Source organism: Grus americana, chromosome 5 (genome assembly GCF_028858705.1).
Source record: "Grus americana isolate bGruAme1 chromosome 5, bGruAme1.mat, whole genome shotgun sequence".
Classification (NCBI taxonomy): domain Eukaryota; kingdom Metazoa; phylum Chordata; class Aves; order Gruiformes; family Gruidae; genus Grus; species Grus americana.
In genome coordinates, this window is record NC_072856.1 from 16,544,109 (window position 1) to 16,569,624 (window position 25,516).

The 25,516-nt window shown below is 40.0% G+C and overlaps 1 protein-coding gene across 3 annotated transcripts in view; it reads right to left on the minus strand.

The window, feature by feature from the left end:
• Window positions 1-21,390, minus strand: part of SPTY2D1 (SPT2 chromatin protein domain containing 1) — a 29,267-nt gene extending 7,877 nt beyond the window's left edge. The window contains exons 1-7 of one of the 3 annotated variants that reach the window (XM_054828700.1): window positions 21,204-21,390; window positions 11,638-11,752; window positions 8,541-10,163; window positions 7,565-7,721; window positions 6,841-6,918; window positions 4,759-4,865; window positions 1,226-3,535 (exon numbers count right to left, since the gene is read on the minus strand). In XM_054828700.1, coding sequence (XP_054684675.1) covers window positions 4,769-4,865; window positions 6,841-6,918; window positions 7,565-7,721; window positions 8,541-10,163; window positions 11,638-11,752; window positions 21,204-21,263 — 2,130 coding nt within the window. In that variant the 5' untranslated portion in view covers window positions 21,264-21,390 and the 3' untranslated portion in view covers window positions 1,226-3,535; window positions 4,759-4,768. Of the gene's footprint in view, window positions 1-1,225; window positions 4,866-6,840; window positions 6,919-7,564; window positions 7,722-8,540; window positions 10,164-11,637; window positions 11,753-21,203 lie in introns of those variants that run through there. The other 2 variants (XM_054828701.1, XM_054828699.1) reach the window with 2 other exon arrangements.
• Window positions 21,391-25,516: the final 4,126 nt, after the last annotated feature.

A 25,516-nucleotide genomic window follows, 5' to 3' on the forward strand; every position in this document is an offset into this window, starting at 1 on the left:
TGATTAGCCAGTGCAGGGAAAAGGATATAGGTAAAACCCAATCTCCCATGAAGATCTGAACAGAAAAAATCCTCAAAGCAAATTGACACCAGATGGTTTGGTAAACCACCACCATTCATCAGCTGCGGACAGAGAAGTTAGGACTAAACTGATGACATGTTTGATTAATGACAGGAGAGGTTCCTGAAGTAATTTCATACCACAAGGTATGTTAAGCATGACATGTCAAAGGCTTTTTGGATCCTTAGGCTCATGGGAAAAAAAATGTTTCCATATGCATTTCAAGTGGTAAGACAAGGCTACCTATGGGATGACTGAACTGCAGCTCTGCCTTGTGGAACTAAAATGCTATTTCAAATAAATTACAACTAAAAACTGCCCTCAAATGAGGGATATCTCTAATTATTTTTTCTTTCCAAACCTGAGTAAAACAATTTTATTGCTTCCAGAGAAGTACAGCTTTACTGGCTGGATTAAGATAGTAACTCAATGTAGAATCACCCTCCACCTGAACAGAATATATTTGCTTTGAACTAATGACTGATTACAGCTGTTAAGATACATTAATAATCTCAAGGGAATTCCAAACAAGGTAAGATTTCATGCCTTCAAAACAAGGTACTCGTAGGACACTGATGAAATGCTACTTTGCAATATGATTAAAAAATAATTTTGAGCCCGAGTGTGCAAGCATTGCTGTTTCAAAGGAAAGGCAGATGGGCTCACTTTGATGCGTACTCATTTATTTATTTGGAAGTGGGTCGCAGCAGTAGCTGGTCAGAACAGTCACTGGTATTTACCTCTATGTGCGAAGCAGTCACCCGTTCCAGAGGAAAGAGCAGTTGAGGGGGTTCAGATTCTTTACATGGGAAGAAGAATCCAAGAAAGATACTGCTCATGAAACTGCAGGATGAAACACCACACTCCAAATGGAAGAGATTAAAGGAACCAGCACACTTGTGTATATAATTCTAAAATACATGTACATCCAAATATATATTATGTCACAAGCCTAAGCAGCAGGAGACACCAACAATTTTCGTATCTTTTCTGAATGCTTAAGTGACTCCATTAATTTTTTCATACATTCTTGCTAGCTGCATGAGAACAAGAGAACAATTCCTGGGAGAACATTCATCTGTTGTATGTGACAGCTCAGAAGAAACCAGCAGAAAAGAATTCTGGAAAATCTTCCATAAAGTAAACCAATGAGAAATAGCAGTAAAATGTTTAATGCCTGTAATTTATTGTATATATACTCTGCAAAACTTATATGCATTTGGTGTGTGCAAAAGTATACACTTTCTTGACAGCACCAGAAAACAGTTATGCTATGTACGAGTTTTTAACCTGATTTGTCACATTGTGTAAAAAGACATTGTGCACAAATGATATCCCCAAAGGAAAAAAACCACCATTGGCTAAAACTACAAGCACCCTTATTTACACACTAACACTTAATATTGCATCACACCCACTCACCAAAATAAATAGAAGTACATTCATCACAATTTTAACACCAGTCTCTCCATATATTTATTTTCTGACATGTTTTGGTCTCCAGAAATATGCTATATCTAGAAATATGCATCAGCTACTAGATTATGTTACAAAATGCAAAAAAAATAGAAAATTAGTTTTCCTGGACAATATTTTGGGCTTTACACAAAAATAAATCCAGATTTCATAGAGATCTCATATACTTCTTGAAAGATTTTTATTTTAAAGCACAGCACAGAGTTGCACACTAAGGCTTCCTGTGATATGCAAAACCCTGGCCTCCAAAAGACATCGCTGTAAAGTGAAATACAGCTCAAGTGTAAATACAAGACATTTTCAAAAAGTAGTCATCAATAGAAAGTGCCCTTCATTTGATTTAGCATTACCAGTAAAGAAGTAGCTACTGTAATTGTGCAATCAAAGCCAGACCTGGAAGGGTTTTATGAAAAGTATGTCACTTCACACTATCAAGTTTAAGGATATAGAATCTGAGATAGAAGAAACCAACAACCCTTTTTATACTCCTACATTCATGATTTTTTTGACACAATTTAGCAAAAAAGGCACATTGTCAAACAGTGAATTAAAAATCTAAAAACCAAACCAGAATTTCATTAAATACAATTAAATCATTAGCTTAACATCAGATCCTCATAAACCAATATAAGCATTCTTACAGTTTTTCTTAACCTCAAATTCAGATGCACTTTGGACAAGTACTAAAGTACTCATTAGATTAATCTGGCAAATAGTAAACATGTTTTTGGATATAAAGGTGAGGAATTAAGAACAATAATTTAGCTCCTTCTTAGTCAATTTACAAATATGCAGCAAATGCAAACACATTAAAACCTAAACATTTGTACAAAATTTGAAAACCATTAGCAGCCCATGCCAATTTTGAGAAAGTACTTCTGGACTGTAAAATTACAAATGTATTTTTGAATAATTTTTCATATGAAATAGACAAAATTTAAGCAATGATCAGTGTGTGAAGAAACAGTTATACAGTGTCTTAGGGAGGCTAGCAGAGTACATTCCAGTCACCATCTAAAAGAGAAATTACAAAGTGCTTTACAGATTAAGAAATTTAACTGATCTTGCATGGTTAAATAATCACAAAGGGGTGAAATAATCAGGTTTTATTTAACCTATATTTATCTGAAATGCAGATTTAATTCCCAACTGAACCAATTCTGAATTAATATATTTCTTTTGCTTCATAAGAGACTTTTTTCCCCAACCAGGCAGGAAGTTGCTCACAGCTGATTTAGCTGTCTGGGCTGACAGACCTAGAGCCTTTTTCCAGCTAGAAAAAAATTAAAAAGTAAAAAAGCCAGTAACTTGATCATGGTCCCAGTGTTCATTATCTTGAATGGATAATTCTAGGAACTACAACAGAAAATTTAGATGGTCCCAATGAAGCAGAGTGGATACAAGACACTTCTAGAGAAGCCGTGAGGTTACACTATCTTGCATGGTCTCAAGTGCATAAACTGAGAAAGTTTTTGTTAGTTAATATAGAAAGTTAAAAATACACAGGAGCAAGGATGGCATCTTCATCTGGGCTCCCTGTCAGCTAATACTGAATTAGTTTATAGAATCTATCCCAATAGCTTACTCATGTCAGTGTTTTACCGAGGCAGTGAAATGGTACACCATTGACAGAAAACATCTTAGAGGCAAATCTGTTTTTTCTTACATTAAGATTCAGATGTTTAAAATTCAGCAGCTTCCAAGATTGTTCCTTACAGGTTGCTATCTGAACTGCTTCTAGAAGCAGCACTGTTAAGAACAGCTCCCTGATAGGAAAGGTTCCTTTGTCATTTTATTACAAGGTGATTGTTCTTTTTTATTCCTTTACTTTTTTTTTCCCACCCCCAACAAGCACCCAAGGCCCCTTTTTGTACTTTTTCAAGAACTTCTAGCATTAAAACATAACAGCCTCAGCAGCTGATGCCAGAGGTACTATCAATGGAGTCCTGGAGCTTGAGGCAAAGCCAAGTAGTGATACTGGTGAGCTTTGAAGGGCAACCTGGGGAAATCAAAGCAGATATAATGCCAGATTTGAGATTCAGACTCTCAGTACAACTCTTGTAGACTTACATGAGCCCTGTGCTGATTGTAAACAAATTCAGTTACTGAAAGAAACAGTCTTTAAGTGCATAGTTAGAAATAATGTGCAAATATGGGCATTAAGGTAAGTAACTGAACTAACTCTCCTGCTATGCATTTTAGATTTTTGGTTTGATGAATTTAGTCACAAGTATTAACTAGTTAACATGAAGTTGTTAATATTGAAGAGCTGCAAATACATTCTAACAAAACTTAATTCTGATGTGCTTTCTAAATAGTAAACCTAATTTGATAAATGACTGCTTCACATTTTAAATCATTTAACACATTTAATGCAAGAAAAAACATGTGCACTGTACACAATTTGTAAAAGCAGCAGAAGCTGTTAAACAAATGTGAAGATTTACAGGGCAGGAAAAGAAGTCCCAAGCATAAGCTTGAGCCCAAAAGCACAAGTTACATACAAACACTAGAAATTCCTGTTGTCAGGGTGTGTATTTATCATACTGAGTTAGATTGGCATTGGAATTCCAGACACAGCAAAAGCCAATATAATCTTTTGGCCATATCTATAACTGCACAATTTGCAAATGACATGCACTTTTCTGTTTAAAACTAAAGAGGTTCAAATTATTTTTATGGGTCCTCAAATCAGAAAATACGCAGCACTTTATTGCTTTGAACATCTGTGGCAACGGCTGAATTTACACCCAAGCTGCTTCTGTACAGAAGATGACAATTTCAATACTTTGAGGCTCAAGTTGGGAGACAGAGTAGGATATAAAGCAATTTCTCTAAGTCTCAAGAAATATCAGGGAACAAGAATGCTATTCCTTTCAAGTGAATGCAAAATTAGTTTACTGGTATATGGGCCCACACAGTTCCAAGTCAGTGCATAGCTAGTCAATATTTCTGCTGGCATCTTGAACTGGTTTAATCAGTGGAAACATCTATTAATTTTATTCCACTTAATATGCATTAGTGCATTAATTTCTTCATAAAAAACCAACCCTGGCAAGTATTAAAAATAAATATCTTATTTAGGTCAAACTAAAGCCTTGCTTTTCAGTACTTTAATCCCTTTAAATATTCTTTTGCCCTCTAACAAGCAAATGGAAACTGAAGTAGAATAAGAGATGTATGGAGGCAGAGGGTAGCAGAAAAAATGAACAAAGTCAACACCATAAGTCAGTTAACGTGTCCTCAGCTTCTTAGACTGTCTCTTGCGCTTCAATTCTTCTTCTTCCCGTCTCAATTCTTCTAAGTCCTCCTGAACACCGAGTCTCAAGCTGCCAAATAAGATTAAATCCTTTATATACGGCTACTCAAGAAACATGAAATTTAACTTCTACTGCTCTAAGAAAAGCAATCCTAGAATTATTACAGCTGATTTGAGCAAAAATTTTAGATCAGTTCAACAATCATAAGTTTTCTTTAATTATAGCAAGAATACAGCTTTAAGAAATCAAAATATAATAATTAGATTAGGATCAAATCTTTTAAAGGAAGGTTACTTAAAACTTTTGTTACAAAAATCTTTGTTTCAAGATTGTGAAAAAACCCTGATTTTAATATAAAAAGTCATTTTTTTTCTCCCCTGAAAAGAAGCTGCCAAAACACATCCATCAGTTCTTGCCAACTTAACTCTTACATACAAGTCATAGCAGGACTGACTCTCATCAACTTCTGAGAGCCACCTAAACCCTTGGCACTGGCAAGGGAGAGAATGGAGGTGTCAAATGGTAGAGAAACAAAAGATGTTGTTGCAACTTCCTGGCTTGCGGCACCATTCAGGTAGCTACAAGCACAACACTGCTCCACCCTCAGTCCAGCTAGCTGCACGACTCTGGTGAGCAGGCCCATGGAAGAGGCTCTGCTAATACAGCAGGTTCTAGCTATGTCCCTGCGTAATTTCTTTGGCTTCCTAGAAGTCAGTATGTTGAAAGCGATACTTAAAACAGTATCTGCAATCACTGATCTCCTCTTCAGTAAATAAGGGCTGGATAGTCTTGCTGGTTTGGGACTAGGAATGGGTGTGGCAAAGTTACATTTTGTGATCAGCTACTGCCTCTTTTGCAGCCCTACCAAGTGCATTTGTGCATCCATAGCTCATTATGAAGCAACATAAGGCAGCGTAGCATGCGCCTCGATGCAAAAGGTTCAAGCACGTGACGATGAAGATTCAACTGTTCTGGGCTAAACTGTTACAGTACAGGCTCTAAAATGGATTTTATGCCTGAACAAGCATAGCAAAATCATCTTGAATTCTGCAGTCAGAAGCTGCAGTCATCCAAATTAAGAATAGAAACAAACACATCAAGGATCTATGTGATAGCACATGCAGTTAAGAAGTTAGCCAGGTATTCAACTCTGCAAAAACCTCACTCTAGGTCTTCAACAGAAAATTTGGTCAATAGCAGTATCACTGTAAAATTCCAGTTGTTTCCTCTAACTCCATTTAACAGACTACAGCTTCGCAGGAGCTGCAGCTGTTCCCCAGGAACAAGGAGTAATAAGGACACTGACTATAATTTCAAAAAGATGCAAGTTTCCAATGCTCAAAGCATCTTCTGAATACAATATAAAAAATTCAGTATAAAAAATTTGGTAACTCAGTATATTCCAATATTTTCCATTATCTATAAAAACTTACAACTTTCACAAAGCTTGTTCCACCAGCCATTAAAACCAAGAAGAAAATAAGTTTATGAACACCAGGTTTCATAATAGCAACATAAGAATTGTGCAGGTCTAGAGGCCAAAATCAATGGTCAAAACCAATATGAAAATATAATCTTCATATTTGAAATCACCAACTACAGAAGTTTGTCAGAGTACATACATAGAAATATACACAAACACGTGTATATAAAGACAAATAAATCTCCTTCCAGTCCTCAAACTAGCAGAATATTGTAATGTTTGGGACAAAATGAAGGGTTTAGCATTTAAACTGAAATTTAAAAATATTATTATTAAATATTATTTTTAAAAAGATTTTTGGGCGTAAGTTGGTTTTGGTTTGGGTTGTTTGGGGTTTTTTTTTTAACAATCAAAGTTTGTGATGCATGAGAATGAACAAAATATTTATTTACTGTACCCACCACTGGCTGGCTGAGTTTCATCTTCACCTGAGCTCTCTTATAAAAAATGGTAAGGCTTATTTACTCCTGCTATAAAAAGCAGTAAACAACAACTCTAACTTAGCCCCATGACTTGAGCAATAAAACTTCCCACTTTATCTGAGTGTAAATCCGTGCGTACCTCCTAGCTTCTTCTTTCTGTTGCTCTCTCCAGCTGCTCTCCATATAACGTAAGGCATAATCACTTTCATCTTTGTATCTGGAAATTAAATAATAGTTTTCAGCACACTAAAAAACATAGCATACAGTTATGAATTCCTGTTCCTTCTTAGAAAGAATAATTACCTTGCTATACACAGATTTTAATGTTTTGAAAGAATCTAAGTTACAAGCCTTTAAAATGCTTGCTTTCTTATGCCTTATTGTCAGACAAGATGGAAGTACTTAAAAAGTGAAATAAGAGCCTTCATTTTCCAGCAGCTCCTAGTCATACCAAGTTAGATCCCCTTGCAGAACAGCTAACGTTATTACATTTAGCTGTTCATATTCAGGCAGTTACATTTATGAATTCTGAAATACTGCAGACTGCTATAGAAAGCATTTTAACATCCAGTAATAGGAAAGAGTTGCCATCGATTATACAAGTGAGACATTGAAGAAGCTGTGGTGTTTTCCAACTGTGTCCTATTGCATCAAATTTTATTGCTCCCCGGAAGAGCATGGCAGGCAGTATGAAAATTCAAGGTCCCTTCCACAAAGAAGGAACTCTAATGCTTGTTGAATTTCTGCAATGCAAAACCATTTCTGGATACCAGCACTTCCCTTATCTCTAAACCATTTTTATTTGAACTATATTAATTTCTGTTGTTTGCTCTGCAATATCTTAAAATTGACTTTTTTCTTACCTTTTCCGGTCATAGCCAAATATTTCCCGAATATGTTTTGATATTTCTTCTTGGGGTTCCCCTTCATCTTCAATGAAGTCTTCCATTTCAGAGTCATATTCATCATCATCATCATCTTCTATTTGTCTCTTGTAACTAATAGGTGGTCTTCCAAGACCTAAATGACAGGGGAGTGGGAAAAAAAAATCAATTAATTAATAACATTAATATAACATTAATTTAACAGTACTTCTCCTTGCTGTACCTTGGGCACAGCCATTTTACAGCTCCAGGCTTCAAGGTGAAAAACTTCTGCTGCAGGTTAACTAGCAATTCTCAGAAACTCAAAGGAAATACTTCCTCTAAGTTGTGCTGTAAAAGATTACATATCAGTATCACTGACTGCACTCTGAGGAAACTACCAGACAGAAGTCTATGTTCTTGTTCAGGGTTTTCTAAGTACTTATTTGCTGGAGTCCATGCTGTTTGTTTCTGTTCAGAAATAAATTTTTAGAACTGCTTGCTTACTGATAAGGTGAATTTGCCAAAACACTTAAATATCAGTCACAGGTTTGCTGCGTGGTTTTAATTTTCATGTACCACTTTAAGCATCTGTTATTTAAGACACTAGGAAATTTTGAAGACTCTGCATTGCTTAATCATGCTTGAAGTAAATCCTTCAGTTCTTTTCCTTCTAATAGCATTCATACAGCAACATCCATCACAGGCTGCTCAGTTTTCTTTCATGTAATACTTCACAGCCCAGGTCTGTATTTCAAGGAATATGAGCAAAGGTGAAAGTAAAGAAAAAGTTGCAAAGTAGTAAAAAGCATTTAAAGTGCATTCTTTAAAAGGCAAATACGGTATTTTGTCCAAGGCTCCCTAATTGCATCTGTAATTGTCAAAGACCCTCAGTGACCTCAACTCAGGCATATACAAAAGTTAAAAACAATAACCAAGTGAAAAAATTTACTCCAAGTGAAAAAGTTATTTATACCTTGTGGATGAAATACAGGTCTATGCCCTTGAAAAGATCTCATTCCATTTATCTGTCCATTGCTAGGTCTCGTGACTAGGTTTTTAGAAGAAATAGTTTCCGATACAACAGTACACTTCGGTTTTACAGTTGTGGCCAAGCCACTGCCTGGTCGCCCAGGTCCTGCACTTGGGCTGCTGCCTGGCCTTCCTGGTCCTGGTCCCAAGCTGCTGCCTGGTCGCTTGGCTCCTGTGCTTGGACCAATTCCTGGCCTTCCTGGTCCTGTTCCCAAGCTGCTGCCTGGTCGCCCAGGTCCAGTGCTCGGGCCAATTCCTGGCCTTCCTGGTCCTGTGCCTGTGCTGTTCCCTGGTCGCCCAGGTCCTGTGTTTGTGCTGATGGCTGGCCTTCCTGGTCCAGTGCCCAAGCTGCTGCCTGGTCGCCCAAGTCCCATGCTAGAGCTGCTGCCTGGTCGCCCAAGTCCCATGCTAGAGCTGCCAGCTGGCCTTCCAGGTCCCATGCCTGAGCCCCCACCCAGTTGCCCAGGTCCCAGGCTTGAGCCGCTGCCTGGCCTTCCAGGTCCTGCAGCTGAGCTGCTGCTTGGCCTTCCAGGTCCCATGCCAGAATTACTCAATCGCCCAGGTCCTGCACTTGAACCACCACCTGGATGTCCAGGTCCTCCTTTTCCTAAGCTGCTGCCTGACCGTTTTGCATTGGAATTGATTCCACGCTGAAGGGCTGCAGCATTTCCTGATTTTGTGGGGGCAGACTTTTTCAGGCTGGATTCTTTAGCAGATGGTAGCCTCTGAGCCCCATTGGACGCTGGTTTTGAGGGTGGCACATGAGAGCTTGAGCCAGACTTTCCAATACTATTGACAGGTAATTTACTATGACTGCTACCGGTAGAGTTTTTTAAGGAGCCATTTTGTGAGTTTTTTTCCATTTGACCAAATCTGGAGGAAGATAATGACCGTGAGGGTTTTTCAGTCAATGCTGGTGCTTTGGATTTCTTATCAGTACCACTCATAGAAGACGACAGACTGCCTTTTGGTGTGGAATGTTTATCTACTGAGCTTTTAAGTTTTGCATGTAAAGATTCTTTCTGAGAAGTCACTTTTTTGGAAGAACTGGATATCCCTGTATTCTTAATCTCCTTCTCACTCTTCTTATGCATTTCTATTCTCTTGTTTTTGCGTCCCAAATACTCTCTCTCTCTCAATTCTTCTGCTGTTCTGGGTCTCTCTTCTACCTTTTTCACTGTTTTTATTTCCACTGGTTCATACTGTTTTTTTTCAGCAAGCCTTAAGAGCTCTGCAAAGTTCAGAGGTGCTGGTGCACTTTTGGGAGGTGCCTTTGGTTTCACTGCAACTTTGGATGGTTTCTCTTCGTATTCCTCTTGCTCATGCTCAGATTCAGTCTGACTGTATTCGTGTTGCTCAGCTTCATCTTCTGTTGCATACTCAGCCTCTGGGGCCTGAGTGACATTCTCACAAGCCCTCTTCTTTTTAGGCTTCTCTTCAACAGGAATGCCATTATAGCCATAAAAATTATCCTTTGTTCGTGAGGCCATAGCTCTTGCCTTTCTGTCATGTTTCAGTTCAATACGTCTAGCCAAGAGTTGTTCTTTCTTTCTTCTTTCTTCCAGTGCTGTAAAAAACCCAAACAGGAGAAAGTTATGCAAAAGCACTACTTTTTATTTCAATTTCTTCAAACCTGATAAACGATTTAGGACAATAGTTTAAGGATATCTGGCTAACAGCTATTCAATATAGACCAGAAAGTGATCAGCAGTCTGCCAACAGGGCAAGCTAACCCACCTGAATCAGCAACTCTACAAAGAAAGGTGAACAATTAAGTCAAATGCTGCTATTGCAAAACACGCTAAGGTGATTCAACCGAAGCAGCTCTCCAGAACACTATGCGAACTAAGGAGAATTACTGTGTGAGGAGGTACAGGACTTGTGGGATCTCTGGGTAGCAGAAGGAGTTCTGAGCCTGATCAAGGTAATTTTGAGACTGCACAGAATTTACTATCAGATGTTTAAGGGAAGATGAGGAAAGGGAGGGAATCAAAGAGTATTGGAGGGGATGAGAACTGGAAAACAGGCTGAGTGTGTGTGTAGAGGGGCATAGGGGAGAGACAGAAGCAACCAGCCACAGATAAGCAAGCTGCTGGTCACTTCATTTGGCTGGTAGAGCACTGTGCCTTATCTCCACAGTTTGTCCTATATTCCTACTGAACTGTTTTTAGCAATTTTCTGCTTAAGTACGCTCTCTGCGATCTGTTGACAAAATTCAGGCTGAACTAGCTGGTGAATAAGATGAGAGGTCTGAATGCCAGATACTGGAGAGACCAAGGGAGTGGGGGCCAAATACCAGAAAGACTCAGGAAAAGCAACAAGTCTGATAAATTTTCTAGGAATACTCATGCTGTGGGTACCAGTAAAGGTACCATCCCCTGCCCCTTATTCTACTGTCAAGGGCATGACTGTACAGAGTGTGAGTGCATGCATGCCTATGTGGAATTCATGCTCAGTCTTGCTTCTGGTTGGATCTGGCAGCAGGGATAAGAGGCAGGCTCATGACTAGTCCAGGACAGGAGGAATACCTTGGGCCATCCAGTCCATTGGATTTGGTTATCTTAAACAAAACATTAACATCAGAAGCAATGCAGTATTAGTTTATTCTATAGATTAAAGGAAATATAATACAGTGGAAAAACTGTGGCTCAAGCAAAACCTCTGTCATACCATAAAATTCAGACTGTATTGATAAACTAGATTAAGACAAAACAACAGGAACTCTTACCATTTTTTCACCCAGATAAAGCTTTTCAAAGTTAGGTTACCAGAAGTCCGGATGGTTTCTTGCAATATCTCTTCACTGCAACTACTTCTCGATCTCCAACAGTAAATGCTAGTGTAGCTGATAAATATTTAACTCCTTAGGAAAGCATGCAAACGTTCCTAGTCCTTACTTAGTCCTGACCTTCCCTCAGCATCGGTTATGTGCATAAATTCCAGAAACAGATGTGTAGCTATATTTGCAAAACTTTGAATAAGGTGACAAAGTCTCAAAGAGTCAATGAAAGTCTCCCACAGAAAATATTTTGGGCTGTTACCTTTTTTTCTTTTTTCTTCTTCTTGCCGTCTGAGAAATGCTTGCACTGCTGCAGACTCTACACCCTTGACTTTTGGAACCTTTTTGGGAGGACCAACAGCCAAACTGTACCTTTTCTGCAAAGAACAGAGAAATACATCAGAAAAGTTAGGAAATGTAAAAATCTTACAGTTTTTAAAACTGAGGAGTTGCATAACAGTCATGTACTTGACTTTAACCGTAGAGATGGTACAGAATAAACAATGAATTCCCACTGAAGCTGAGAGTTGTGATAGATACATCTGACTCCTAGCTGTACTTTGGTTCAGACTAAGGAGCAACAGGCCTCACATCCTTGTGGTGAACTTGAGAGCTAGAAAGCCCCTGGCTCACGTACAAGGGAGTGAAGGTGTCTTGAAAAATATTTTGAAAGGTGTTTTCGAAACCCAAAAGTGCCAGATAACCAAAGTACAGAACAATATGCCAGAGCTAAAATGAAGACGTTTATCTTGTCTATACTATTGACTAGCAGCTAACTACTTCACCCTATAAATATTACCATCAGGATGGTCCCAGTTTGGGCTCTCCCTGAATTGCAGCTGGACTGCATGCCAGGTGACTCTCCCCTTCAGCAGGGGCACCTTGCAAGGTTAGAGATTCCTTACCTGAGACTATGAGATCCTTCCTTACCCAAGGCAGAGAGATCCCTTACCCGCAACAGATCCTTGCTAAGTGACTGATAGCATGCTGAATTAATATAATGAAACATTACTAATCCATGTAGCTACTCAGTATTATTATAAATATTGTACGGATAATTCCATTAGACATAAACCATTGACCAAGACTAAGATTGGATCCAGCCACACCTAGGCTCCAAAAGGAGTTCAGAAAGCAAGGGAGTCCGCTCTGAACCTCGTGACTCAACAGGAATGTCCTTACTCTTTGCAACTCTGGTCTCTATGTGAATCATTCTAACTCAATTCTAACTCAATTTTCCTTTGTATGTTTCTTCCATACAGTGCTTAAATAAGGTGACTCTTGCCAAACTTATTGAACCTTGTCAAACCATGGCTAAAACTTTGTTAATGTTAAATTCCATCAACTTATTGAACTCTGTCAAATTATTATTTTATCTCAATAAAATATATATTGCTGCTCCTCTCTTCAGCGAGGTGCATTCCACTCATCTCAACAAGACTGTACTCCTGGTTTACTTTGGAAAGCTAAGACAGGTAGGAAACCCAAGAGAAATGAGTAAAATGCACTAGACTGAGAAGGAATGCAACAGCTGCATCAGTAATGAAAAAAATATTTCAGTTTATCCTTAGTCTTTGATCAAGCAGGAAACAAAAGCATACTACAGCCCAAGCTGCTACAGTCTGTTCAATTCCAGAATGCAGGTTTAAAGGTTCATTAGGGCTTTCAGCTTTCAGTGTCAGTGGACACTCATTGCAGTTTCAGGTTATTTTATTCAATGAAAATAAATAAATCAACTCAAAAAATGGAATTACTCCAAAAAGTTGGAAGTGGCTTCAGAAGCATAATTAGTATGTTGATCTAAAACCAGCGATACTGATTTTAGTTCCTGCTGTAATGATCTTAAACAGAAGACTAGTGTACATCAATGAGTTAGTGATCCACGTACCAGCTGACCTGAATACGCACAGGCCTGCACTCTACTATAATTATCACTTGAGATCACTGGATGAACTCAGCAGACTAATTGTCACAGAATATGCAGCCCCCACTTGGCACCTGGCAATTACACCGCTTGCACTCATCTTGAAGCAAAGCAGCACGTTTTCATATAATATCCTTTTGCTTGGCAGTAGAAAGGATAGAGCATTTTACTTCTAAGAACATCCTATAAAAGCTTTAAAGACTACAGTGCTGGTGATCCTCACCACAGAGAGGTTTTGCACAGCTTGCCATGCCTAAATGTCTGCCCAGTGCTGTACAACTCAGGGTTCTAGTAGTCGAACAGAGGTAAAGTCATCTGTGCTATCCCCATTTTTCCTTCTCCTATTATCTCCAATAAATGTTATTTTAATTGATACGTTAAGAGTGCGAGTATGTTTCTTACTGGGATCTATAATGAAGTAGTGTGCTACACCTGTTCAGACATTACCTTTCATAAATGTGCCAATTATCAGATTGGGCTTTAGAATGATAAAATAGAAAGAAACAAAGACTTCTAATGTCTTCTTCCCAAAAAGAGACTGAAGAAGATAAAGCAACAAAAAGGACAGAGAAAGATAAATACAATAGAAACCAGTTAAACCCAGAAGCAGATGGAAAGCAGAATACTACATTTAGAAAAAAAGAAAAACATCTCTATTTGAGGTTTCAGAGGTTTGGGGGTTTTTTGGCATTTCAGTAGTAAGCCAATAGATTATAACCTAAACCGAGATTTTCCACATGGTAAGTTAGGATCCTCAGATGAGAAAGTTGTGAAATATGGCCACAAATACAAACAATATCACTAATAAGAAAGCCACACAAGTCAGTATTCCCTTCCTAGCCTCATATAGCCTTGTGAAACAACTAAAAAATTAAAATGGTTGGTAAAGATACCTACATCCAAATGGTTTAGAAGCAATAATCAGGCAAGCTAGTGGCATAACTTCCTATAGATTTCAGTATCACCCAAATAGATGCCTTTGTTCTAATTCATTGAAACAGCAGCACATGAATAGATCCTCAATACATTATATTGTATATACCCATGCATTATATTGTATATACATGCATTAAGAAGCAAGGTTCAGAGACTAATACCTAAAATGCAGCCAAAATTTGCTCCAAGAATGGCAGCTACAATAACAGCTATTTGTAGTTGCCTTTAGTAATTTCTGAATTCACTAAAACAAAATTATAAAGATAGACCATCCATGTACACTGCTGTAGTAAAACCTGATATGTTGCCTCATCACATTAAAGACCTACTACAGTCAAGCTCATTTACCAAGATTCACCTCTGCACAAGAGTTTACCACGACCTCAGAACTGATTTTGTAAATCCTTATCACTTAGAGAAGTTCCAACTCTGAACAATTTTTAGTACTTACAACTGAAATCATTAGAGTTTATCATCGTAGCTAAGACTCTTTAAAGGATAAGAAGATAGACAGAGCTGGGCCTCTCTTTTCTGGGAAGCTCCTTTCCTCCCCAACTTTTGTGTTGTTCACACCAAAAGTATTCCAATACCTAACAGTTCAGGAAACCTGAACCATGATGCAGTACTGCCTCTCAAATTTTGCTCAAATGTAGCCCACGACTCAGTGTCCCAAAGTAATCTGGCATGCTCCACCTAAATCGGAAGAGATAGAGAAGCAAAGCAATCCACACATTACCAGTGAAAATGCTTTCAGGAAAAGGCTGAAGCAAATTAGTACCTTAGAAACAATTTGAGATACTCCATAGTATACTTATATTAGTATAATGTCTGTAAAATAGCTTAGTCCCAAAGTTAAACATGTCATGTTTTGCCATTGGTAACCAAATTTGGCAAAACTTGGTTTAATTATTCAATTTCTACACAGACTTTTAAAAACAGACAAACCAGGGTATTTTCAAAACAGAGGATACAGTTGGACTCCATCTTAAGGGTATTTTCCAACCTAAATGATTCTATGATTCTGAAAGAGTTTTAGGCTTAAGAAGCACCTTTCAAAACTGCTAAACAGCAGGGACAAATGTAGATTGATCTATCCTGTTAGGAAGCCTTATAGAGAATTAAAGTGATGGGGAAGCAGTTTTCAGGCTTTGTTTTGCTGCACTACAACCAACAGTCCTATCCAGGAGCAGGTTTGTAAAGCAGCTTAAGTCTTCCTATCGGTATATTGATTAACAACTGAAAACATAGCTAAACAATTTATAAATGAATACCCGATTTTTGTACTGTGAATCACTACTATTGTTGATAAGTTTTGTTCACTTTCATTTAGAAATAGTGTAAAATAACCAGCTTAAGTTTAGTCTTTTTAAAAGCACTGAACCATGCACATGTTCCACAAGCACTGACAGTGTGTTTTACTTACAGTGCAAATGAACATGCATCAGATTCCAGGTAAACCAGACAAAATAAGCCAGGGTATGTCACTATTTTATCATCCAAGCAGCAGCTGTGCTATTCTGGCTTTTTACAGCTATTGCCAAGTTGGTTAAATCAAACAGAGAAACAGAAATGTTTAGCCTTTAGGAGAGAGCAGGTTTGCAGAACACTCTACTAAAGTTGTAAACATTGATTTCCTCTCTGGGTAGAGCCTAGTGTCAGCTCTAACTGAAGACTGCTGAAATACACAAAGTGGGCACTGCTTTACCCAATGGAAAAAGTAAAGGCTGTGGAAGCGTCTCAACTGTCTACCCTCAAGAGATAACAAGTCTTCCTACCAGTGAGCAGTATTTCTCCTGAGGTTTCTCATTTTTTACCTTCATCTCTGCAAACCTTGCCATAACTACCTACCCAATAACTGGCTCTCCCTGAATCTGACCAATGGTACTTTAAGAGCATGGTGGAAAGTCCATTATAGTGCAGAATTTTATTTGTTTTCCACTTGCAGCCAGAATAAACTGTTTCGTAGGTTATCTAGCATACAAGGTTATATGACTGACAAAGCAGCAGATTTTTCTCTGAAAAGTATACCTCAAAACAAAAAGATGAGTTACAAAAGATTGGTATTGATATGCCAAAAAAACCCTCACCAGGCTGCACGTGCCTAGACATTCACACACATGCATACTGACTTGTGAGATATATATATCTGATATAGTTTATATACATATAAATAAGACATCCATCCCTTAAATGCAGAGTGCCAGTGACTAGGAGCCAGCCTTGGCCAACAGGCAAGTTTCAGGTCACAAGTTAAACTGTGTAATTTGCAACCAAGGTTTTGCTCCTGAATCACTAACTTTAAAACGTGGCACACAATCCTGATACAGTTGCAGCTGTTTTGATGTGCCAAATCTTGGACTGTAAAACAGATTTCATAAACTTATTGTAAGCTTTGTGGCATCCAAATGAAGCCCCAAAAGGTCTAGACCAAATACTAGACCCAGACACAAGCAACAGAAGTAGCATTGCCTTTAACAATGATCAATATCTATATGGGTAGCAATGCAAGATATGAGTGAGCAATTCTGCCAAACCTGATTCTCAATTAGAGCACCCGCGCAACTAATTATTTTTGCTATGGGCTTGCACACACAATGCAAAGACAATTCCACTTGTGCTATCCAGTATGAGCAACTTACCGAGGCTCTCACAGGGTGGGGTAGTTTTTTTTTTTACTTGTCTTTCACTAGTAAATTGCAACCCCTGTACAATGTTACTTTTCCTGTTCTTTACCATTCATCAAGACATGTAGCCTTCTTCAATGGGAAGTCCTTGCTTCCCCCAAACATTCTTCAGGGTATAACTTTCTGATAACATCACTAATAGTTCATTCACCCAGTTAAGCCACAGATACATCCTTGTTTGTGTCACTCACCTTAATACTGGTTCCTCAAAAGGCAGCTTTCCAAACTGGTAAGTGGTCATTTGTGTTAACTGCCCAGGGAGCTCTGCTTGTACTTCCAAAGCCTCTGCTACAATCTTAGCACTATCCACTCTGCAGACACCATGCTGAGGTTACCAGCAGCTCACTCTGCAGTTAGACTTTCTTAGAATACATGCATGTAATGCATTCTCAACTACCGCTATCAATATCTAGTTATGACAAAGTAAATGGTAGTTACCCAACCATGCTTAAACTTGTTTGATTCTCTTCAGGTTCTAACAGGCCCCACCAAGAGAATGGCTTTACTGATAAGAGTATTTTAACTGTCAGCTCATACTGTTTCCATCTCCCCAAACCAATTTAACAGGGTCATATATTTTACTCCTAAAAAAGCAAAAATAATTTTAAGATTTTGCAACTGCTGTCACAACACCCAAGCTGAACCATTTAGCTGAAAAAAAAAAAAAAAAAAGCAGAAGTTTCTTCTGTTAAATGTTGCTTCACACAGTAAAAAAGTATTTACAAGTATACTTTATGCTTTCCTTCATGTAGTGGTATTGTGTTCCCTATTTTCATCTGCTTATGCAAAGACAGAGACGAGGAATATGAAAAGTTTTTACACATTTTAGCCAGTGTTTGCAAGCACCCGGAACTTAACTATTAAGTTCAGTCACATTGAGAGTAAGCGCCCTCCTCACCCCTTGCCAACTTTTTTCATTGCATATCTTGCAGTTCTCCTCGTGTGGATGCTGATATAATACAGACCATTCCTAGGCCCTGTTTTGAGACTAGTTTTTCCTGCATAATAAATGCATGCACACCAATTGAATAGGAGTCTGATTCTAGACAGCACTACTTCACAGCCATTCTCCCTCTTGCTCTTGCAGGGCTTCTCTTGCCTATGGGCAAACGTTCAATAGTTTGTGGATTACAATTTCAGGGGCAGGCTCTGTAACACACAGGATCCTCTGAAAAAAAATGGGATTTTGCTACCGTTTTACTTCACAAATAATTTCTGGTGGCTACTTGTATGTCAACTTTACTGGAGGCTATTTTGTAACGATTCATACTCTCTATGTATAAGTCTGACCTAAAATGAGACTTCAGCAAGTGCTGACGTGGATGACAAGCTGTTTCAGTTTTTGGTCACCTCTTCGTGGTTAAACACTATTCTGAATCAGATTTTTTGTAAGTTCTGTACACCAAAGATTCATTCTCAGTTAAAAAGAGTAGGGAGCTATACGAGATAATTTCTAATAAATTATTAATGCCAATAGAAACAAGGTGAAATAAAAGAATTACTTGGTTCCAGCTATGCTCAGTTTTTTTAAAAAACCTGCAATACAATTTCATACTTTTAAGAATATCTGCCATACAAACATCTCCAAGTGCTTCACCACATCCATTAAGTCACAAAACTTGCAGCACAACAAAGTATACCAATTTCAGCAAGAAGTGTGACATAGAAAGTATTTAAAACGTACTGAAATCAACATTAAATCTTATAACTGGTATCATGGCTAATCAAAGCAAGATCACATTGGAAATCTAATGAACTGCTAACATGAACATATGTAACAAGATATATACACACCACACTGTAGCCCCTGTGGAACATTATGTGAGAAAACTGGGGCTCTTTTCAACAACTGCTATAATATTATCAGCACATCATTAATAGCTTATACACTAGTTCATATATGTAGCGGTTTATTTAGAAACAAAACCTGATGCAACTAATAGGGCACTGAAAGGCTGATTTCAGCAATGTTCCTTTTGAATCTGGATTTCCACAGGGAGATGAACGAGCAGATCTGTTTTTACAGGGACATGATGCAATACCTATTTTATGCAGGTCCCTCTTTCATTATACAAGACCATACTATTTCTTAATTAGAGTTTTTCTATAGTTTCTACTTTTGAGATGTATATACTACTCGTGCATGTTCCTCTATTTTTCATTACAATAGGCATGGAATATTTAGCTTAGTGCACTGTAAAGTTTAAAATAAACTTCTCAAAGGGGAATTCAGGGGATATGCTGATTAATGCAGGAACTAACATTTCTGGAAACCTGTTAACTTTCCATATCAGTAAATTTTGTAATTAGTCCATATGGTATTTTTCATAAAAATATTTAAGATTAATTATATTCTTATATGAAGATATTTTATGTACTAGCTTTAATCTAGTGGAGATACTTTGATGTCCACTGATCAGAAGACCTCCATAGGCCCTCTTTTGAAGCATAACAGCTGCAGATGACCTCAAGCAGTGCCAAGTGCAGCTCCACTTTTGCTCAGAGACTAAGGTCAACTTCACAGTTAAAAGCTGCACCACTAACATGCCAGAATGGCAGGAAACCAAACTACTTCAGCTATGGATTGAATTGTACTCTCACTGACTTAATCAGGTAAGCAAATCCTAATCTTGTCTTTTCTAAAAAGAGTAACAAAACCCTCATCCGTTGCACAAGTAGGATTGCCTCCCTCCACCATCACATCTGCAACAGAGAACATGGCAGATATTTCATCAATTCATCATCATGACTTACAACTATTTGTGACAAAAAGTAGTGGTACAGTACATTAAAGCTGCATGAGAAAACTAAAAAGGTAAAAAGATGTTTTAAACATCTGAAGTAAGAACTGCAACAACCCAATGACAATTTAGTGGAACAGCTTGTTTTGAGAGTCATTAAATAGACATTTAAATATCTTGAAGTATTTATAGATTTGATATTTTCATATTTATGTGAGAAGCCATATTTCTATGTAGAGTCAGAGACAAACTAAATCATGCTAAATATTAAAGAGTACATTTAATAAGATTTTTAAAACAAGATGGAATCTGATGAATTACACTTATCCACCATATGGTTAGTCTATATTATCAACTGGTCACAATATTAGTGAACATTATCGAAGCTTTACTAGTAATAGAGAGAGACTGAGATACTCTAAATTCTTGAGTGTTTCCATTTCAGCAGTATCAGGACTAAAGACTACGCTTTTTCTGGTTTTCCTATAGTTTATACTAAAACCAGCTACCTCTCTCATTTACACTGATTTAAGCAAGCTAATCATAGAACTCTGGCACTCGGTTAAAGAACAGACAGGAAAAGTGTTTCCCTAGCTGGTGGCTACCAAAGAGAAAATATTTTTTATCCAAATAAGCATACATGATTTATAATTTGGGTCCTGCCAAAGGAATGAAACCCAGTATACTGACGTACCCAAAGGCCATGGGCCCTTCCTACTGCCAGACTTCATTCAGCCAAGTAAGTGGGTTATTTCATACTGAATCAACATAAAGCTGATAGCTTGAGTTAAAATACAAGCTGCTGAAATACAGACTTCAGAATAATATCCATAATAAACCAAATGCCTTTCACCAATCATCCCCATATAGTTGTCGTAGGCTGTTCCTTAGCAATGGATACAAAAGTATTGGACAACGCAGCACATTCATCCAAAACTTGTCATTCTTTGTCTCCGACCCGCATTTGAGAACGTGGCAGACTTCTGTTTTCAGAGCAAACAAAAGGACTTATCCGAATTTTAACCACAACCACTGCCTTCCCCTGCACCACCGTTTTTGCTCTCAGGATCTCGGTATTTTCGGCGGCCAGAAGGGGCAAACCCCGACTGCCCCTTCCCAGCTCCAAGCGTGCCGAGACCTGTTGACAGAAGGAGCCCCGCTTCACCCCCCTGCACACAGACGCTTCTCCAGCCCCAAAAGCGAGTATCTCTGGACGGCGAGGTGAAAGGCCCGGCCTCGGGCCGGCCGGGCAGGCTCCGCGAGTGCCAGCCAGGCCCGTAGCCCGGCCTCCTCGGGCGGGTTCCCAGGCGGGGACCGAGGCGAGGGGCAGAGGCCCAAGCACGACCCTCCGCGCCCGTGAGGGGAGCGCGGGGCCCCCGCACAACTCGGCCCAGCCCTGAGCCGCCAAGAACCGCCCCCCCCCCCGGGGGCCACCGGGGGCGCCGCCGCCCCAACGGCTGTAACAGTCACGGTGCCCCAGCCTCACGCTTCTGCTCCCCCCCCCCCGCCCGCCCCTCAGCAGTCCCAGCAACCCCGAGCTCACCGGCACCGCGTTCAACCCTTGCTGCTCCGAGGCCATCATGAGAATATTGTGGAAATCCATGGCTGGCTCGGGGAGGAGGGGGGTGAGGCAGCCGTCCTGATGCTCCGCGCCCGGCAGAGGCGACACCGGCCGGCCGCCTGCCCCCCCACCCGCCGCCCTCCCCGCTCAGCTCCGCTCGCTTCCGGCCGCTGCCGCCTACCGTTTATATCACCTCGCCTCGCGCCGGCGTCACACTGCCCGCGCGTCACTTCCCCTGTGACGAGCGCCTCGCCTCAGGAAGCGCGTCCGTTGGGGAAGGCAGGGGATGGAGGAGAGGAGCGGAGCGTGCCTCGGCCGTGGCGGCGGCGGCGGCCCCTCTCCGTGAGCCCCGGGGGAGCGCGGGGCCTGGGGCTATGGCGGGAGCGGCCTAATAAGGGCCGCCGGGGCCGCCCCCGCCCTGCCCACAGCCTCCGCAAGCAGCTGGCGCCGCTGTGGGGCTGGCGCTTGGTTTTGTCCCCTCGGGTTCCCCCGGCTGCGCCGTTGCGCGCCTCAGTTTCGCCCGGAGAAACACCGTATCGGCCTCCCGGCCTCGACATAGAGACGCGTCAGCAAATTGCTACTTCTTTTCTTTTCTCTTTTTTTTTTTTTTTAATAGCAGTTCTTGATGTTTAGGTGACGGTGATATCTGTGGGGTTTTGAAGGGGAAAAGCTATTTGGGGTTGCTCGAGGCGTTCCCTGACACCTGCCCCTGTCCCTGTCCCTCGCGGTCCCGGTGAGCGCTGCGAGGTCGGCTCCAACCGCCAGCTCAGCTGCTGAGGGGACGGCGGCCAAGCTGAAATCCTGCAACGAAGGAGGAATATGTATTTCTGCAGCGATCTTGCTTGGCTGCTCAAGGCTTGAAATACGGTGCCTGGCTTCTAGGAATGTCACAGTTTCAGCAGCTGTGCGGTCCTGGCCGCGTGAATACCACCTGATAAAACGGGGCTCCCAGGAGCAATACTGACCTTCAGAACGGCCAAACAAAACGCTCTGTGTTTGTGTGTGTGTGTTCAAATATTTTTCCAAGTCTCTGACAACCCGGAAAATTGTGCAAGAACGCCAGCTGACTGAAGACTCTTCCCTTGCTTTGGTTGCCAGCTCTTTTCCTATTACTGTTATCAGAGATTCATCTGACAAAAATTCCTCTGCTCCACACTGCTGCTTGTAGAAACCTGGGCACTGAAAGGAAGCTTTTTTTTTCTCCCCTCTTCATTTTACCCTTCTTTAACATAAATTCCTCTTTAACATTGATATTACTTGACCACTCTTCACTTTCAGTTCCTCCAGGTTCCTGCCTTTTCCAGTCTCCCTTTGCCTCTGCACTGCCCTTACTTTATTTTTTCCCTATATGAAATTCCTTTCTGGGTGTAGCTATAAGCCACGTTGCAGCCTGGTGTAAAGACACCCATTGTGGCCCTAATTGAGGGGAGGAACAGGACAATTTATTTGAGGCACTGCACTGGTTAACTCACAGGGCATTTGTAGTTCTTGAACTACAAGAGACCTGAAGTTGTTTCTGTAATGCTTGCTCTGGTATCCCTGTGTGCCTCTGTGCAGAGCAGACGCTCCTCTTGACCTCCCGCTGCTTTGTCTTGGGCCTTGTCCTGTAAGAACTTGATCTTTCTTTTCCCCTTTTAATTCTCATCTCTGTAAGACACTGCACTGACTTTTTACTTCTGACTCAGACCTAGATCACCTCTTCTGGTTTCTGCCCTCTTTATGTTACTACTTTCTTTAAATTTGCAGTTTAAGTATTTTTTAATTTTAAGACTTTCTAGTCAGTCTCTCTTCACAGGCAGCGAGTGGTTCATCAATTTTTCTCTCATTTTTGGCATTCTGTTACCCCCTGTGGTACTGTCAAGAAGGATATGATGCCATTTTCTGGTAGTCTCATCTGTCACCCCATTGCTGCTGTGGTGCTTCTTTAATCAGAATTTCCCTGCTCCATCTTGAATTTCTTGTATCTCCACTGCTCATTTTCTTGAGACGCCTTTTAGTATGACTCAGATTCCTGTATAGCAACAACAGTATTGACAGAGCAATGATTGTTGCTCTTTGGCTTTTATGTTTGCTTACCTTGGTCCGTGTTAAGAGTTGGCAGGAATGCTTGGCTGAATGCAGTCTTTATTCTGCTGACTGCAATCCCGAAGATGAGTGGAGAAAATCTCTCCCTGCATCTAAAAGAGGAGTGACGACCAGGGCAAGGGATGATGGCATTGCAGTGGTTTGTTGCATGCCACTTTTTAGAACGTTACCTTTTCCTCTGTATGACAATACTGTGGTATTACATGTCCTTCAGCAGAGGGGATTTATGTCTCTGTTAGAGCCAACGGGAGAAATAGTAGCACTGTGTAAATGTGTGCTGCAGGCATTTTATAGGGCAATAGCAAACGACACTGAGCTGCTGGGTGAGATTGCACCCGTGGCACTTAGACCCAGATGTTACACGTCAGCACAATGCCTTGGTGTGGGCCAGTCTCTTTTTCTGGCAGATGTGCAACAACAAATGGGAACCTCTGTGACGTGTGTGCCTACAGCTCTGTCCTCCCTGTATCTTGAATCACTTCCCAAATTGTGTTCACTCTTCATAATCTTTTCATACATTGACAATGTGGTGAACTGATACAGACTAAGCTTGCCAGGAATCCCAAGTACAGTCAGTCTGTCAGCGACGAGGGAAGAAACAACTTTTGTGCCTTTAAGCCAAACTGATATTTCTGTTAAATAAAAACCAAGATAGAAAATGTTTCTTCCTCTTTTTGTAACGCTTTGATCTGTCTGATACTGTGCATGTTTAATCTTAAAGTTGCTTGAAAGAATTGTAAAAGGCAGTGAATTTAAACCTACATCTTCCAGAAAACCAAAATAACTCCTCTCAAATCTCCCAAGAACCTGCAATTTCTGCCTCTGAAAAAGTTAAGATCAACTAATTCTTTTTGGGTACAACTTTTTAAGCAAGCTTTATTTTTATTAAATATCTTCACATTAGGAAATTACTTGGGACTAGAAGTGTTTAGAAAAGACTTAGAAAATATAAGACAATATTCCACCAGAAAGTGGCTTTATTGCAAGTTTTTAATCAGCTGTACTCAGCAACAGTTTGTTGCTCCAGCCACGCACACTTCAGGCATGTGACTAATCCTATTAACTTTAAGTTAAGTGTGTTTGAGTGTTTAAAGGATTAGAGTCTTAATTACAGGCCATCTGCAGAGGTCAAATATCAAAGGCTGTTCAGAGCCTGAGTTTTAGCATTTTCTGAATGAGTAATATTTGTGTGAGTTTTCCTTTCCCCTTTTCATCCAGCATCCTTTCTGCAGTAAGTTAAATGGGTGTTCCAGTATGGCCTTTATTAAATGAACTGGATCATCCAAATGTCCAACAGACAGGATCATAAGTTGTTTAGACATTAGCAGAGCTGGCAGCATGTGCTCAAAAGAAGTGTAGGACTTGGAAAACACAGGTTTGAACAAATAAGTTTGCGTAGTGTGGTGCCAGCCTACTTTATAGCTGCTTCTGATTTGAATTACTAACCACTAAAATTTTTTTCCTAATGATATATTAAACAGAAGTGAAAAACAAGAGTCTTGGGATGATAATTAGCTGGTATTGACAATGTATAATTTAGACATCTAACCTAGGTGTCTAAATTATGACTTTTGGCTCCAAACAGGAATATCAGAAAAACAGGGATGGGAATTGTCTCCTTCTTCCCACCCAAAAAAGCAGGATCAATTATATTTAGGTAATTTCTGATAGATACTTGTCCAATCTGTGCCTGAAAACCCAAACCCCAAGGCTGTCATACCTGATAGTAATCTCTCCTGCTGTTTTTTTATCTGTACCATGAGAAAGCTATTTCTAACATCTAACCCAGATCTCTGTTGCTCACCGAGCCTTTTCAGCAGAAGAGATGCGTTTACTGCCCTCCCCCCCTGCCCCCCAATTACAGTGCAGATATTTAGGACGCCCCTACTGGATCTCCCCTTTCTCTAGGACAAACCACTCCCAGTTCCTCCAATGTTTCCTCATAAAACCTCTAATCCTCTATTCTAGCCAAAGCAGAATACAATACTGCAGCTGAAGATTTACTAGCCCCAAGCATAACAGAAGAATAGCTTCCTTTGCCTGACAAACAATATTCCTTTTTATATAGCTCCTGGTGCTATTTGCCTTTTTGTAGTGGCGTGGCTGACTCCTGTTTGGTTTGTGACCCACACTAACCACCAAGTCTGTTTATACAGTGATGCTATCAGACCAGTAAATCCACAACCTGCTTTTGTGATGTTGGTAATTCT